General features: G+C 34.2%; 1 protein-coding gene across 1 annotated transcript in view; it reads left to right on the forward strand.

The window, feature by feature from the left end:
• VWDE (von Willebrand factor D and EGF domains) overlaps positions 1 to 13,814 on the forward strand; it is a 97,989-nt gene that overhangs the window by 45,196 nt on the left and 38,979 nt on the right. Inside the window, 8 exon segments of the mRNA XM_018047507.1 lie at positions 4,730 to 4,805; positions 4,857 to 4,896; positions 4,899 to 4,973; positions 9,284 to 9,379; positions 9,484 to 9,579; positions 10,441 to 10,536; positions 13,094 to 13,161; positions 13,163 to 13,207. Coding sequence (XP_017902996.1) covers positions 4,730 to 4,805; positions 4,857 to 4,896; positions 4,899 to 4,973; positions 9,284 to 9,379; positions 9,484 to 9,579; positions 10,441 to 10,536; positions 13,094 to 13,161; positions 13,163 to 13,207 — 592 coding nt within the window.

A 13,814-nucleotide genomic window follows, 5' to 3' on the forward strand; every position in this document is an offset into this window, starting at 1 on the left:
ATCATCACTATGTGCTATAACTTCTGTTCCTTGGATTAACTTCTTCAGAATGTTTTAATAATTTTCTTTTCTATTTATTTAGTTTTGGCTGTGTTGGGTCTCTGTTGCTGTGAGGGCTTTTCTCTGGTTGTAGAGAGCAGAGGCTACTCTCTAGTTGTGGTGGCCAGGCTTCTCACTGCAGTGTCTTCTTTTGATGCAGAGCAGTCTCGAGGGCTATCAGGCTTCAGTAGTTGTGGTGTGTGGACTCAGTAGTTGTGGTTTGTGGGCTTTAGAGCACAGGTTCAATATTTGTGGTGTACAGGCTTAGCTGCTCCATGGCATGTGGGATCTTCCTGGAACAGGGATTGAACCCCTGTCTCCTGTGCTGGCAGGCTGATTCTTTATCACTGAGCCACCAGGGAAGCCCTTTCAGACTATTTTTTTTTTAACAAAAAATGGATGTATCAAATTACTTTTAAACATTATACTAATTTTTTCACTTATACCTTAATACAGTTATGTTAGTTGAGATACACGTGTATTTGATCCTGATGTGATAATATATAACTACACAGCTGCACTTGATTTATCTTAAATAATAGTATTTCATTTTAAATTTCTGTGTATTTAAAAAAATAATGCTGACTATAAGATTATGCCACTCTGATAAAATGCTGATGTTTCAACTCTTCGTGCACGTTGCAACAGTTTTGCAAAATAGTCTTTCCTTGAAATTTGGTAAAAAAAATTTTTCCATTAGATCAGCTGTCCTGACATCATTTTAGGAGGTTATTTTGGATTGTTTTTCTATTTCTTCCAATGTAATTTTTCTGTCATCTACTCTATCTCTTCTTCAGTTAATTTAATCATTTATATTTTATAAAAATTCATTGAGATTTCAAATTCTTAGTTTAAAATTATATGTATTGTTATATAATTTAAAATTATTTTCATGTATATTTCCTGTTTTCTTATCTACAGAGTTGTTTAGTTTTATCTTTCCATTGTTTGTTTCTGGATAAAACTTGCCAAAAATCATCAAATTATGTTTTTTCAAATAATCATTGAAATTTGCTTTTCTCTTATCTGTTTATAACTTTTCTTTTACTTTTCGTTGTTTTGTAAGAGTTTATTTTGGCCCCTGATCCTTTACATAATGTGTAAAATTATCTTTTCTATCTCTATGGCCTACCTTATCTATATTGTCTTTTTATGCAGAAATATTAAAATTTTATACAAATACTTCTATACTGCTTTATATTCTGTGTTATCTTGTATATCTAAACATAAGTTCTCAGAGGGCAGGAATCATGTGTTGACTTTTTAATGCTGCAAGACTCCTAGAATAGCATTTTTACATATAATAGACTTAAAAAATTTTTTTAAATTGAAGTATAATTGCTTTACAGAATTTTGTGGTTTTCTGTCTTATATCAACAAGAATCAGTCACAGGTACACCACGTCCCCTCCCTCCAAGACCTCCCTCCCATCTCCCTCCCCATCCCACCCTTCAGTCTATCGCAGAGCCCCTGTTTGATTTCCCTGAGTCATACAGCAAATTCCCACTGGCTATCTATTTTGCATATGGCATTGTAAATTTCTATGTTACTCTCTCCATATACCCCCCCTTCTCCCTCTTCTCCTCCCACCGTGTCCATAGGTCTGTTCTCTATGTCTGTTTATCCACTGCTGCCTTGAAAATAAATTCATCAGTGCCATCTCTTCAGATTCCATATATATGTCAGTATATGACATTTATATTTCTTTTCACTCTGTGTAATAGGCACTTGTTTCGTCCACCTCATTAGAACAGATTCAAATGCATTCCTTTTTATCACTGAGTAGTATTCCATTGAATATATGTAACACAGCTTCTTTCTCCATTCATCTGCTGATGGACATCTAGGTTGCTTCCATGTTCTAGCTATTGTAAACAGTGCTGCAGTGAACATGGGGTACATACGTCTTTTTCAGTTTTGATTTCCTCAGGGCATATGCCTAGGCATGGGATTGCTGAGTCATATGGTGGTTTTATTCCTAGCTTTTTAAGGAGTCCTGATACTGTCTTCCATAGTAACTGTATCAGTTTACATTTCCACTAGCAGTGCAAGAGTGTTCCCTTTTCTCTACACCCTCTTCAGCATTTTTTGTTTGTAGACTTGTTGTTGATGGCCATTCTGACTGGTGTGAGGTGCTATCTCATTGTAGTTTTGATTTGCATTTCTCTAATAATGAGTGATGTACATGTGATAGACTTCAAATGAAGGAATGAAATACCTAATGTTAAATACTACAGAAAGTGTTAGTCACTCGGCTGTGTCCAACTCTTTGCATCCCCAGGGACTGTAGTAGGCAAGGCTCCTCTGTCTGTGGAATTCTCCAGGTAAAAATATTGGAGGGGGTAGCCATTCTGTTCTCCAGGGGATCTTCCCCACCCAGGGTTCAAACCCAGGTCTCCTGCACTGCAGGCAGATTCTTTACTGTCTGAGCCACCAGAGAAGCCCTCTGTAGGTAGAGCAGAACATTAATAAATATTATGCTGTGGCTAACATTTCTTTTTCTTTTTTGGTTGTTTAGCCATAAATTTGCAGCAACTGTCAACAGAACATTGACTACTTGGTGCGAGCTCAATCCACAGTCCTGCAACTATGAAAATGTTCTCGGCTGCAACCAACAACATCTCACTGCTGCTGCTGCTGCTGCTAAGTCGCTTCAGTCGTGTCCGACTCTGTGTAACCCCATAGACGGCAGCCCACCAGGCTCTCCCATCCCTGGGATTCTCCAGGCAAGAACACTGGAGTGGGTTGCCATTTCCTTCTCCAGTGCATGAAAGTGAAAAGTGAAAGTGAAGTCACTCAGTCGTGTTCAACCCTCAGCGACCCCATGGACTGCAGCCTTCTAGGCTCCTCTGTCCATGGGATTTTCCAGGCAAGAGTACTGGAGTGGGGTGCCATTGCCTTCTCTGACAACATCTCACACGTCTCGTTAAAATCAGTTACAACTCAAATTAATCATTCAAAGAAGGCTATTTCCCATCAGGTATCAGATTTTGAACATGTGGCTCATACCCCTAGTGCAAACCATGGTCTGGAGGAGTTGGCAGCTCCTACGAACAACCATAGTTCTTTAAGCATTAACCTGAACAGTTCTCATGGTAAAGTAAAGGATGTTACCCAGAGTCTCATCCAAACAGAGGCAGGTCTGCCCAAGGGTACATGCAGTATAAAAGGATAGGCTTACATCATCACTTACTAGAGCCATCACTGTTTTGTCAGAAAAGCCTGGATTGACCAAAAGATCAAGTTGTGCTGAACCCCTTTGCTTTCTTGGTGTTTCCTGGGTGCCAGCCACAGATGGTCGCTTCCAATGTGGATGCTGCCCCTTTGGATATTACGGAGATGGTATCAATTGCAGAGGTAGTGTGACAACTCTTCAAATGGCACAAAGAAAACTATCTAGCTCACTTTTAAGTGCTTAGGAAGATACACTTTTCTATGTATTAAATTTTGTTTACTCCATTTAGTTCACTAACTTCTATTCATTTTATTTATTATTTGGGTATATTCTCTTCACATTTCAAAAAAATTAACACATGTTTCTCAAATTTTTAATAATGTTGATATTAAAAAACATTATAACTATATAACATATTACAAATATAAGAATTAAGGACCTACTTGTCCTAGGGCCTTTGGAAATATTTTGTTTCAATTATGTAATATAATCCACAAGGACTCAATGTACTAAGTATTGTTTTTCCCGTTATACAGAAAAGAAAGCACAACCTTACAGGGCCAGCTGACATTCCTGGTAGCAAGCAGCTAGTTATGAAATAATGGTATGAATAACACTGTGGTCTGAGTTTTTTTCAGCTCACAGATCCTGCATTATTTGTATAAATTAAGTTTCTCTATAATTCCTCCAGCTCTTAAGAATGAAACAAGTTAGGCATCACTTTAATTTTGAAAGGATTGTTTACTTCTTTTCACAATCATCAGCATAGTTTTCTTTGATACAAATAAAATTTCTGGCTTAGAATTTACTTTCTAGTGTTCATATTGTCTTTTTTTTAATGTTTTGATTTGTTTGAGACCAGCTTAAGCAACAGAACTGTTACAGTGTTCCTTTGTTCTGAGTTACCTTGAGGAACTTCATTTATTTCTTTTTTCTGTAGGAATAATGATAATAACCTTAAATTCTTACATGTTTATAACATAAAACTCCTTTTTATTAGCAAGTAAAACAACCTCAATCATTTCAGTTACTTCAAAAAGTGTTAAATGCCTAATAGAGTATATTGGGTTGTCAGAGAAGCTTAAGAAATAAGAACATATAATAAGCTTATGATGTGTTCCTGGCATTTTGCTCTTTGACATTCTGATTCTCTCTGCCGTTCACCAGCATTTAGCTAATTAGTATCTGAAACTAAACTGCTCTCTGAAAGACTGTAATCCCTTTTATGGTTAGCAACCATGTCCAACAGCGATTTCCTATGCAACTAATTTCCTCATATGGTATATTTTTCTTACCCTATTAATCATTTACCTCAGTCATCCTGGTAGTAAAACAAATATAAGGGGAAAAATAATTTTGCAAATGTATGCAGTCATTATTGTTTAATAGCAATTTCAAATTTTCCAATTTCAGGGAATTTTACTTTTATTATATAATTAAATCTATAGGCAATGTGTATACACTGTATCTACAATTCAGCCTTTTGCCTTGATTTTTTTTTCATCTTTGGGGTAGAAACAGAGAGTGTGTTGCCCCAAACATATGCAAATATAAACCTGGTTACACAGGTTCTGACTGCCAAACTGATTAAGTATAGCTTTTATTAGTTTGCATAATAAATTTAATTGATAATATTTCTAAGCCATGAGCTTTATTTTTTACAGCTGTATGTCATCCTGACTGCAAAACTATGGAAAATGTATTAAGCCTAACATCTGTGAATGTCCCCCAGGACATGATGGAACAACCTGTGATGAAGGTGATAATTCAAATTAAAAATCAAATAATAAAACCAAAATAATGCAATCTTTTAAAAATGTTTTAAAGGTAATTCAGTTTTACTGTGTACATATTAATATATATGTATGAATGCTGGTGAAGGAGTCTAAGTTTTGTTAATGCTTATTAAAAATAATTTACTGAAGATTAAAAACATTTAAATTTGCCAAATCAGAGAGCCAAAAAGCAATAGCTCATACATCTTTGGTAAAAGTATCTGCAGAAATATTTTTTTGATATTTAGTTATATGGAACCATATCCCTATAAATATTTTAGCTTCAAACAAAGGATATCTGCCTATTGAATAATTTCTCAAACATGGGTCCAAGGAACTGCTATTATCAAATAATTAGAAGGTATCAGGTAGTAAAAAGAAACCTAAAAAATCATTTTTTAAAACATATTTATAGCCATATAATTTCATTGCCTTGATTGAAATCTTAAATGGAGAGTTTAGGAAATAGCATTCCTAGAATGGATAATACTTTAAAGAAAAAAAATTGTTATTTTTTAAGTAATATTTTTCAAGAATACATGTTAGTGGATTGTACATATATAATTATTAATAAACTGAGAGCCATGTTGTGTTTTCATGGCAAGGCAAGGCACAAATTAACAAATTACAGTAAACATAGAATGAACTAATGTCCTAGTGGTGTGGATACGACACATTTATAGTCTTCAGGCCTCAGACCTCTTTACTTTCAAGTTTGAGCAGGACAGTTGCTGTCGAGCGTGAATGAGACTACAGTAGACCATCTACAAGTACAGTCAGCACTTGGCATTAAGTAATGGTATTATTGTTATAAGACATGTTATAGAAAGTGCAGGAAAAAATATGATCTTTACTTTTCATTAGGTCACAACCCTTGTGAGCCCAAATAGAAGGAAGGGAAGATGGTATACATATTGAAAGCCACTGAATAAATTAGGCAGAATATGGTTAAAATAAGTATAAGGAGCATATACTGTGTATTCTATAGGATTTCAAAAGAGGGAGATAGACACTGAGCTGAAAACAACATGAAAGGTTAACTGTTAATAAGCAAGACTTAAAATGTGAGGCTGTGTGTGTGTGCTTAGTTGCTCAGTTGTGTCCAACTCTTGCGACCTCATAGACTATAGCCTGCCAGGCTCCATGGGATTCTCCATATGCAAGAATATTGGAGTGGATCGCCATTTCCTTCTCCAGAGGATCTTCCTAACCCAGGAATCGCACCCAGATCTCCTGCATTGCAGGCAGACTCTTTACCGACTGAGCTATGAGGGAAGCCCAAAATGTGAGGCTGGAGATGATTAAATATATCTTTAAATTTCCTTCATCCCTTATATGCCATGAGCTCTTTCTATATACAAAGTAAGGCCAGATTACTTGGCTCATTTTGGAGTTTGATGGAAGATCCATCTGAAATCTGGAGAATCTCATAAATATATACATGACTGGGTATTCTCCTAAACCTCCTTTTCTTAAAATGGGATTGGGGTGACACAATGAAGTCCATGTTTTATGCCATTTCTCTGTATTTAATTATATATATATATATATTTTGTATAGATGTAGTATTTATCTCTATACTCAAGTTTTATAGAGTATATGAGTACTGCCCATTATTAAAAAGGTCTTTTATTCTTTTTATTTTTAAGCGTTAAATTCCTAACCACAGGTATTTCTTGTGGTGTTTTTGTAATGAAAATACATTTTTTCCTAATTAATAGAAATAATCTTAAATTGAATAAGGATTGTTGTTCAGTCGCTCAGTCGTGTCTGACTCTTTGTGACCCCATGGACTGTAACCCACCAGGCTCCTCTGTCCATGGGACTCGCCAGGCAAGAATACTAGAGTGGGTTGCCATTTCCTTCTCCAGTGTAAGGATTAGAAAACAGAAAACTTAAAATCATTTCTCCATTATAGAAAGTACTAATAAAAGAGAAGTGAGATTTGGGGTGCCTAGAGTGACCCCTCAGTAGCAGTGAGCACCCAGGACCCAGAACTTGGTTTCTAAATACCATTCTCCAATAAAAGGAACCAGAAGAAAAAAAAAAAAATAAAGAGGAAAGGGGGCTTTTAAAATACAAATGCTGAAAATGTTCTCTTGTCCAAATTCTAAATCAAAACTTTCTTAAAATTGTTTGTCAAGGAGAAATATAAACCTTAAAGGTGTTCTCTACAAATAATAAGACTTTAGCAATTTGAGTGAATAAACTTAATTTATTCCAATTATTACTCACAAACTAGTAATTTTTGTATTGCATCTGACTCATGGGAAAAGTTTTTAAATAAGAGCTAAAAGTCTGTTTCTGTCTGAATGTGCACATCTGTTATCGATATGGTAATTTTATGCCTCTGAATGTCAATGCCAAAATTAATTTTTTAAAAAACCTCTAACTGGCTAAAACAACCAAGATAAAATAAAATTCTAAAAAATATAAACTAATCCCCCAAATTTTCAAGTTCACACGATCAGGGATTAATCTTTAATGAATAAACACTTGATTTAATTAAAATAAGCAGGTCTTTAAGTTTATAAACATTAAATACAAAACTGTTATTTTACTTAAAATTAAATAAGCTCAAACTAGTTCTGTTACAAAATTTGTCAGCAAGATGAATAGCTTGGGATGGTGACTGACTTTGTCTAATTGCTCATGAAATTTTCATGAGTGATCTAAACATAATTGTTAGGAACAAGTGATTTACGTAGACCTTAACGGAAGAGGACTTTAGACTCTTGCTGAGTAAGGCGAGTTAAATGATGAGAATTCATCGAATGGCTAGACCATTTGCAAATAAGATAAAACATTGAACATTAATTGCTAAACTGCTAAGTCGCTTCAGTCGTGTCCGACTCTGTGTAACCCCATAGATGGCAGCCCACCAGGCTCCCCCATCCCTGGGATTCTCCAGGCAAAAACACTGGAGTGGGCTGCCATTTCCTTCTCCAATGCATGAAAGTGAAAAGTGAAAGGGAAGTCGCTAAGTCACATCCGACTCTTCGCAACCCCATGAATTGCAGCCTACCAGGCTCCTCCACCCATGGGATTTTCCAGGCAAGAGTACTGGAGTGGGGTGCCATTGCCTTCTCCAATTGCTAAACAGTCAAAGTTTATTTATCTATTTTTGTTTTATTACAGAAAATCTGAAGATGTTTGGGTCTTATAGTAAACATGTTTTAAACCACATTGAAGAAAATATGTGCTGAGGCACTATATGTTCCTAGAAATTATGAAATATAATCCTAAATTTGCTAATAAAATATACTGGTAGAGAAAAAAAAAAGCCAGAGAAAGGAAACTCAATCATTAACTAGAAAAGGTTCAGTCTAAAATAATGGATATTATTCATTTGCTAAAATCTTTCAGTTAATATTGTTTTTATACAAAAAGTGTTACATTATTTTCACCTATAAATCTATCTGAAATCAGCTGAATTTTTCTTAGTGTTTGGAAATTTTCGAAAGGGGAATCTGTCCACACATACCTTATTACCAGAACAGAATAACTGGACATTCACTTTTACAACAAAAACTAAAATCCACTTAATCATCACTTAAAAAAATTAAATTTAAAAATGTATAGGCAAGTTTGCCTTTGTATTACTATTTTTAAATAACTGCATTTAGTTATCACATTAGGAAGAAGTATGAAGCAAGAAAAATCCTATAAAAGATACAAACATCAATTTCTGAACTCCATGGAACAGAACCACATACATAGAAGTTACTAGTACACTGTATTCAGGATTATCCAATACGTATTCTTGAAAAAGCCAAAGATTTATTGTTAAAAAGGTTTTTTCCCAGGCCCTGACAGGAATAAGTCACATATAAAGCTCTATGACCTCAGTAGGTACCCAAAAGTAAACTTTATAAAGTTTTTTCTAAACATATGACCAATTGTTGAGTTTTTCTAACCTCCACAAGAACAGGTCTTATTTTGAGCTTGGTTTTGACTTATTTTCTTGTTTTTTTTTCCCAGGTCATTTCACTCTTTACTTCAGAGTTTGGTGGAACATAAGATTAGATTCATAATATTTGCACTATCATACTGAAGGCTCCACTGGTTATGAACACTTCACCAATATATTTCCAAGAGTGCTAACCCACTAGCAACTTATGGCTATAAGCATTGTATTTTATGATTTAGAAATGGTGGTTTTAACAACTTGCAGTTGTGACCTTTTATTTTACTCATTTCTCTGCCTTATGTCCCCATAGATCACACACACATAATGCAACATATAATAATTGAATGTGTGATATTCACAGATTGCTGCCATGTGTTCTTTGAGCTATCTGCCAGCCTCTCTGTAAGAATGGTGGTCACTGCATGAGAAATAATGTGTGCACCTGTCCTGAAGGAGATACTGGTAGGAGATGCCAAAATAGTAAGACACTACTAAATATGTTTTCCAGCTACAGGTAAAGCAAACATATTAAATAGCAAAACTATTGATATTTAAGGACCAATACTTCATCCCTTTATTTCCAGGTATCTGTATTCCCATGTTCATTAATGGAGGAAAGTGTGTGGGACCAAGCCTTTGCTCTTGCCCTTCTGGCTGGACAGGGAGACAGTGCAACACATGTAAGGGAAATGCCCTTAAAATGCTCAAGTCCACATGGGAACGTAAAGCAGGACTTCAGACAGAGGGCATGTTCATTGTTTTTTGTTTCCTTGCTTTTATTTGTCCTTATTTAGTCCTACTTTAGAATTTATTTATTTTTAGAATTTATCTCTTTTATATCAATCTTCTTCCATTTCCCTGTGCAAAGCAATCCTCCATCCATTGGTTTATTACTGGACTTGCCTAAGCTTCTAAATCAAAAAGGTCCTAATTTCCTTACAAAAGATGTATGAGCTTTCCTAGGAAATTCGCAATTAGCATCAGTTGCATCAGTGTTTCAGCTTTAAAACTGTTTTCCATAAATGTCTCTTGGAATGTCAACATCAAACAAACTCCTCTGCCTTATATTGAAATAAATCACTTAATTAAAAAAATATATATCTTTTAAAAATAGAGTAAAATTCCAGTTCCTCTGAACTCTTTCTTTCTAATTAGCAGAGGTACAGGGTATCCTGTATTTTCCAGTCTATCCAATACAGTTGCTAGGATAAATGACATGTATTTAAGTCTTGTCTCAGTTATAAGTAGGAGTCAGGGGAAGTTTTTTAAAAAAACTACTGATTTCTTGGCCCCGTCTCAGACCAGTTCAGAACCTCCTGAGAGGTTTCATTGCTTTCAATCTAGTTTTTGAGATGATGGCAGTTCTCATTCAAATGTTTCATTTTTTCCATAAAAGTCTAACAATGGGAAAAAGTTAAGGGGAAAAATTCTTTAATCATTGATTTTTAACTGTTTCTCACTTTTCTTTAATGAAAATTGTTGTGGCTTATGGTAGGATTTGACTAGTAAATTAAGTTTTAAACTTATATTTTCATTTGCAGCAATCTGCTTTCAGAAATGAAAAAATGGTGGTGACTGTATTGCTCCCAGCATATGCCACTGTCCTACCACATGGGCAGGAGCACAGTGTCAAATACGTAAGCCTACAGATCTAACTTTCTACTCTACGTTCCGAATTTGAATCTATTATAATTATTAAATAAAGTATAGCTTTAAGAGAAATATATATAGAAAAACAAATCCCAGTATGCTGATCCATTAAAGTTTTAGAAATGGAGGGATGTCTTATTCATTTCTATACCTATTTAAAAAGGAATGTATGGTATGTTATATTAATGTTTTGTATAACTTAGAAAGATCCAAAGTACAGTCTGTGGGGTGTCAGTGAATCCCTCTTAGGTGGACTTCAGAATTTTTTTTTCATTTTAGAAGATCTTTCTTTCTTTTTCTTCCAGTTTTATTGCAATATAATTGCCATTCTGCACTGTATAAGGTGTACAACATAATGATTTTACTTACATACATCATGAAATGATTATCACAATGTTTAGTGAATATTCATCTCATATATGTATAACATTAAAGAGTTTTTTAAAAAAGTATCTTTCCCTTGTGATGAGAACTTTTACTCTCTTATAAGCTTTTGTATATAATGCACAGCAGTGTTAATTATATTTATCGTGTTGTACATTTCATCCCCAGTACTTATTTAACTAGAAGTTTGTGGCTTTTGACTGCTTTCCTCCAAGGGGGAATTAGATGAAGAAGGTTTTATTATATAGTTTAAATGTGTTTCTATATTATAGGGTAGATATATATCTATCATGGAAATCAGAGAAAATATGAAAAACTTTTAAAAAATACATCTCTCCAAATTCCTTCACCCAGAACTAGTTTCTGCCTTGATTTTCTCATCTTAGCTATTTCCACTTTTAGTCATAAATTTTTACATAGATGGGATCTCATGCTACAGAGAAAACTCAAATTTTATGCAATTTTGAAACTTGAAATAACATCTTAAAATATTAACAAACATTGACTTAATGGGAAAAACAGAAAATCTCCTCAAAGTACTTTCAAATGTCCAATAACTACATAATATCAAAACTGGTAAAGAAAATGTTTTATAAACTGAAATCACACAATTGTAAAATGACTGTACTTTTTTACTAAAAATACCTGCTCTGCTTTTCAGCATGCTTGAACCACACTCATTTCCATTTGTCAGAGATACTGCATATAATTTTTATGACTCTTAGAGTTTATTTTATTGTTAATTACTACTCACTTCTCAATCTAGTAAAATATTTTCAAAGAGTTCATTAAGTGGTAGTACTTATGTAAGAAATATATGCTCAAAAATCAGTAATTCACATTGAAAGTTAGATGTGATAAAATGCTATAAAAAGGAACACTCAACCTCGATTTGGCCTACTTATTCTGGAGAGGGCTTGTGCGGACTACGAGAGAGAATGATGAGATGCTAAAAGCACATTAACGTGAAAATATGCTCCAGTGATTGTGAACTCAGGTACTCTGAGCACAGTCTGAAGATGTGTTTTTGCACCTTGTAGCTTTTGTGTGAGTTTTTAAAAGTCTCCTTCCTCAAAAATGCTTTACTTCTTTCTGTCTGGAAACTGTCTAAATATTGATGATATTATTTATACAAGTTGTTTTTCTGCCATCTTCTGGAAAAATTGTTGCAATAAATATTAAATCTATGATGTCTGTGATATGAACAGTGTTTAGTTAGCTGTGGAACCTCGTCCTTTACACAACCTGCTCAACTGTACACAATAGCTCTGATAAAAACATGCCTTTCAATGTTGCATTTATACTAAAGGGAGTATTATTCTTATATATGCAAGCTTCAAATATGAGCTATTTAAACATACTTCTCCCGTGAAAAATAACTGTATTGTACATAATTTTACATTATGCCTATATTTAGTCAGTATCACTTAAAAGTGTTTCGGAGTCCTTAGAAACAAAATTTTAAATGATATATTAAATTCCATAATATAAATACTATAATTCACTTGACCTTTCCTCTCATGTTGAACATTTCTGTTATTTACAAACTGCTACTATTATTAAGAATTTTTCTCTGTAGATGGGTACGTAGGTAAATGATAGAGGAAAGAAAAAGACAAAATATAAATAGATATTGAAATAGACATAGGTATTTTAAAACTGCATAGGAAGAGACTTTCAAAGAAGAAATTTCTAGCACAGATAATATGAAAATCTTTAGGAAGCTTCCAATAGAGTTGTTTCACATTAAACTTCCATTAGTAGTACATAAAATTGTCTGTTTTTCCATATGTTGGTCAGTACTGAGTTGCCCCTTTTAAATTTTTGCTAAAAAAGTTTTATTAAAAAGCAAATTATGAATGCTGATTTGAATCTCCTCTCTAAAGAAAACAAAAAGATATGTTTTAAATACGTTAAAATAGAGCCAATGAAAATGTTTGCTTTAATAATATTGATATCTTTGTGAAATAGTGAAACGGTTGTGTTGCGTTTGGGGGTGTTTGGTCTTTTGATGTCTGCATATGTGGGTGTTTGCATACTGGTTGCAGAAACATAGTACTGCAGTTGGTCATTCATTGATTCTTTAGAATCAGTGGCTTTTGGAATTGTCTGAAGCATTTGTGTTAAAAGACAGTAACTGTAAAAACTTGTGTATTACAGCAATTTGCAATCAAAAGTGTCTTTATGGAAGCAGATGTGTACTCCCCAACATATGTTCTTGCCTCACTGGAGAACAAAGAATATTCTGGAGTCAAAAGTGAAAAGAATATACAGGTATTTTACATTTTAAACAAAGAATGTATGAGATATTGACACCTGCAATCAACTGGGATATTCAGATACAGTAATTTATACCTATTTGTTAATGCTTTTTGTTCTTTTACTTCTAAAATAGAAAATATACAAGATTTTACTGTTCCTCTAAAACTAGAAATCATATCATTTTTGTGTCATTATAGAGTTATCTTGTTACTCAGAATTTTCATGTGCACTTATGGAATTTCAGCGTGTAGATAACAACCATCAAACATTATGTAATATTTCATGACACCAGAGCTGAAAGAGAGCAAGTATCTCACAATATAGATTTAAGACACTAATAATTTATATTTGGTCAAATGCTAGTTAAAAAGACCACCTTCACCCTTTAGAAACATTTCACCACCTTTACATCAGGGAATCACTACTTCATTGTTGGGGGGGAAGCGTGTTTCTAAACATGTTCGGTGGATCATATGCCACTGAAGCATTGAATATACTCATTCCTTTCCTTGATGATAGTTCTCTCTTCATTTGCATGCATGCATGCTAAGTCGCTTCAGTCCTGTCCGGCTCTTTGCAAACATATGGACTGTTACCTGCCAGGCTCCTCTGTCCATGA

Source organism: Capra hircus, chromosome 4 (genome assembly GCF_001704415.2).
Source record: "Capra hircus breed San Clemente chromosome 4, ASM170441v1, whole genome shotgun sequence".
In the NCBI taxonomy this organism is placed as follows: Eukaryota; Metazoa; Chordata; class Mammalia; order Artiodactyla; family Bovidae; genus Capra; species Capra hircus.